Source organism: Priapulus caudatus, unplaced genomic scaffold (assembly GCF_000485595.1).
Source record: "Priapulus caudatus unplaced genomic scaffold, Priapulus_caudatus-5.0.1 Scaffold1542, whole genome shotgun sequence".
NCBI classification, from domain to species: Eukaryota; Metazoa; Priapulida; class Priapulimorpha; order Priapulimorphida; family Priapulidae; genus Priapulus; species Priapulus caudatus.
Window position 1 is genome coordinate 35,500 of NW_014578603.1, and position 2,877 is coordinate 38,376.

General features: G+C 41.0%; 1 protein-coding gene across 2 annotated transcripts in view; it reads right to left on the reverse strand.

Annotated features, from left to right (window-relative positions):
- Positions 1-182: 182 nt before the first annotated feature.
- Positions 183-2,877, reverse strand: part of LOC106816946 (zinc finger protein 431-like) — a 4,278-nt gene continuing 1,583 nt past the window's right edge. Inside the window, exons 2-3 of one of the 2 annotated variants that reach the window (XM_014821595.1) lie at positions 1,167-1,618; positions 183-914 (exon numbers count right to left, since the gene is read on the reverse strand). In XM_014821595.1, the coding sequence (XP_014677081.1) occupies positions 495-914; positions 1,167-1,553 (807 nt within the window). In that variant the 5' untranslated portion in view covers positions 1,554-1,618 and the 3' untranslated portion in view covers positions 183-494. Of the gene's footprint in view, positions 1,619-2,877 lie in introns of both variants that reach the window. The other variant, XM_014821594.1, reaches the window with a different exon arrangement.

Here is a 2,877-nt window from a genome sequence, read left to right on the forward strand (position 1 = left end):
ATTTCAAACATGTGGGTCAAACGGTTCCTGAGTTATCGTTGACCGTAGCCAAATGTTGATGGAAGGATGGTCGACGTACGACGACCCATGGCAATAGCTCATCTTGACGATGTCAAAGTAAGCTAATAAATAAAAAACTGGCAGCTATCTATACATCTATATATAAATAAGTATAAGACTCATTGCTTTCTGACGTCTGATGCGGTTTTATTCTTGTTTAAGCAATGACAACAGAATCTAGGACAAAAGAGATACAAATAGAACAATAATTATGTAAGAGAATTAACATGAAGTAATATATACAGTGAGCCAGAGTTCTCCACTACTGTAACAGTGTGCTAAGCACTTCTGAGAACTGATCAGCAATTGGAAAATAAAAGATGAGATTGATTAAAACAAGAAATGAGAATAGCAGCGATTTCTGGAGAGCAACTGTATTCACACATATCACGTGCAAGCAGTAACTATATCATTGACAATGTGTTATCACATGCCTAGGGCTTTCCTCCTGTGTGAGTTCGCTTGTGTTTCTTAAGATTTGCTGGTTGATTGCACCTGTAGTCACACATATCACACGCATAGGGTTTCTCTCCTGTATGAATGTGCTTGTGTTGCTTGAGAGAACTGGATGACGTGCATTTGTACTGACATTTGTCACATGCATACGGCTTTCTTCCTGTGTGAGCTCGCTTGTGTTTGTTAAGATTTGCTGGTTGATTGCACCTGTAGTCACACATATCGCATGCATAGGGTTTCTCTCCTGTATGAATGTGCTTGTGTTGCTTGAGAGAATTGGATGACGTACATTTGTACTGACATGTGTCACATGCATACGGCTTTTCGCCCGAGTGAGTTCGAAAGTGCACCTTCATGTAACCTAAGTTAGAACATGAATATGAACAAATGTCACACACATAGGGTTTCTCTCCTGTATGAATGCGTTTGTGGCGCTTGAGAGTACGCATCCGAGAGCAGCTATACTCACACGTCTCACATGCATAGCATTTCTCTCCGGTGTGAGTTCGCACGTGTGTCTTAAGACTGGCTAGTTTAGTGTACCTGTCTCCACATGTATCACACACATAGGGTTTCTCTCCGGTATGAATGCGTTTGTGTTGCTTGAGTGTAGCCATTCGAGAGCAGCTATAGTCACACATGTCACACGTGTATGGTTTCTCTCCTGTGTGAGTGAGCTTGTGTCTCTGGAGAATAGAGGATGATGTACATTTGTACTCACATGTGTCGCATGCATAGGGCTTTTCACCCGAGTGAGTTCGAAAGTGAATCTTTAGGCTACTTGAGTTGGAACACGAATATGAACAAATATCACACACGTAGGATTTCTCTCCTGTATGGGTGCGTTTGTGTCGCTTCAGCTCACACATCTGAGAGCATCTATAGTCACACGTAATACACACATAGGGTTTCTCTCCCGAGTGAATGAGCGCATGTGTCTGCAGATGCGTCTCTAGCGCGAATCTGTGTCCACACATATCACACGCGTGCAGTTTCTCTCCTTCTGCAGGCGGTACATGTAAGTGGGAAGACTCCATCACACGGGTGGGAAGCTAAGCAGTTTCTTCCCCCGCGCAGGTTCTCCCGTCTGTTGTTCGACTTCCTGTGGGGAAAAAAAATCAACGTTAATCAGCAACTACCTTCAGCTTAAGCTGAGTTTACACTATATGGAAAAGGCAACGAGGTGATCAGTTTATCAACGTTCTATCAACCTTTCAATCATATGTCTGAAGTTTTTACGTTATCTAAGTTACGTTAGTTTATACTAATTTCGAAAGGAGGAACGTTTTTGAAAGTTAGCAAACTCCATAGTTTCATTACTGCGCATGTGTGAGTTATAAATGCTCATCTACACGGAGTCACCTTAACCCGAGTTAAGCTAACCCGAGTTAACACTTAACCCGAGTTCAGAAACACGTATCGTCCACACGGAGTTTGTCTTAACCCAGGTTAATCCAACAGCAGCTAGTGGGAGATCGGGTTTACTGCGGTATGCAAGTATACGCATGTACCGAGTAACTTGTACCTCATCTTTTTTCCAGTTATTTCTTCGTGCCGTGATCCGTATATTATTGTAAATATCGCAAAAAGTTACAAATATGCAAATCTGTGAATCTTGAAAAGTCGTGGAAAGGAAGTAACCCGGATGTCAACATTGCATGTGTCGCCGCCTATTCGGTCTACTGATAATTACCACTTAGCTCGAGTTAATGATTTCACGCGCGTCTACACGAGTCTTAACGTAGTTAGCTTAACCCCCTCATGGCTCGGGGTTAAGCTAACCCGGATTAAGGCTTAACCTAAAACTTACAGAATTACTCTCATAACTATTCTCTACTTCTCGATCTGTCTATTTGATCACCTTTGTTTCTTTCCATCTTCAATAGTCCCTTTCGAACTTTGCAGACTAATATTTACAAGGTTACCTCAATAGGTACCGACCAAAATACCAAAATAGGTATGACTATTCCTTTTTGATATCTATACTACATTAAATCTATGACTACAAGGATCTGTTGATGCTGTTGTTAATTGATAATTTAGTATCTAAATTTAGATGTACCCCTGTTCCTGTTTTTGGCCAACATTATTGTGTAAACCTCATGAATATATTAATCCTCAAAAGTACAAGACTATAATGAAGACGGAATGAGACAAAGTTGATCAAATAGGCTTATCAACACTGCAGATGACAGTAGAAAAAGCCTCAAATTTGCAATAAACTATGTACAGCGGAAAGGAGAGAATTCCAATACGGAATGACAGAAACAAAGAAGCTTAACTTAAAGTGATCCTTTGAAGATGGCACGTGTCGAAAGCAATGAATGATCAGGCTCAGATGATCAAGCTAATGTGACAGTG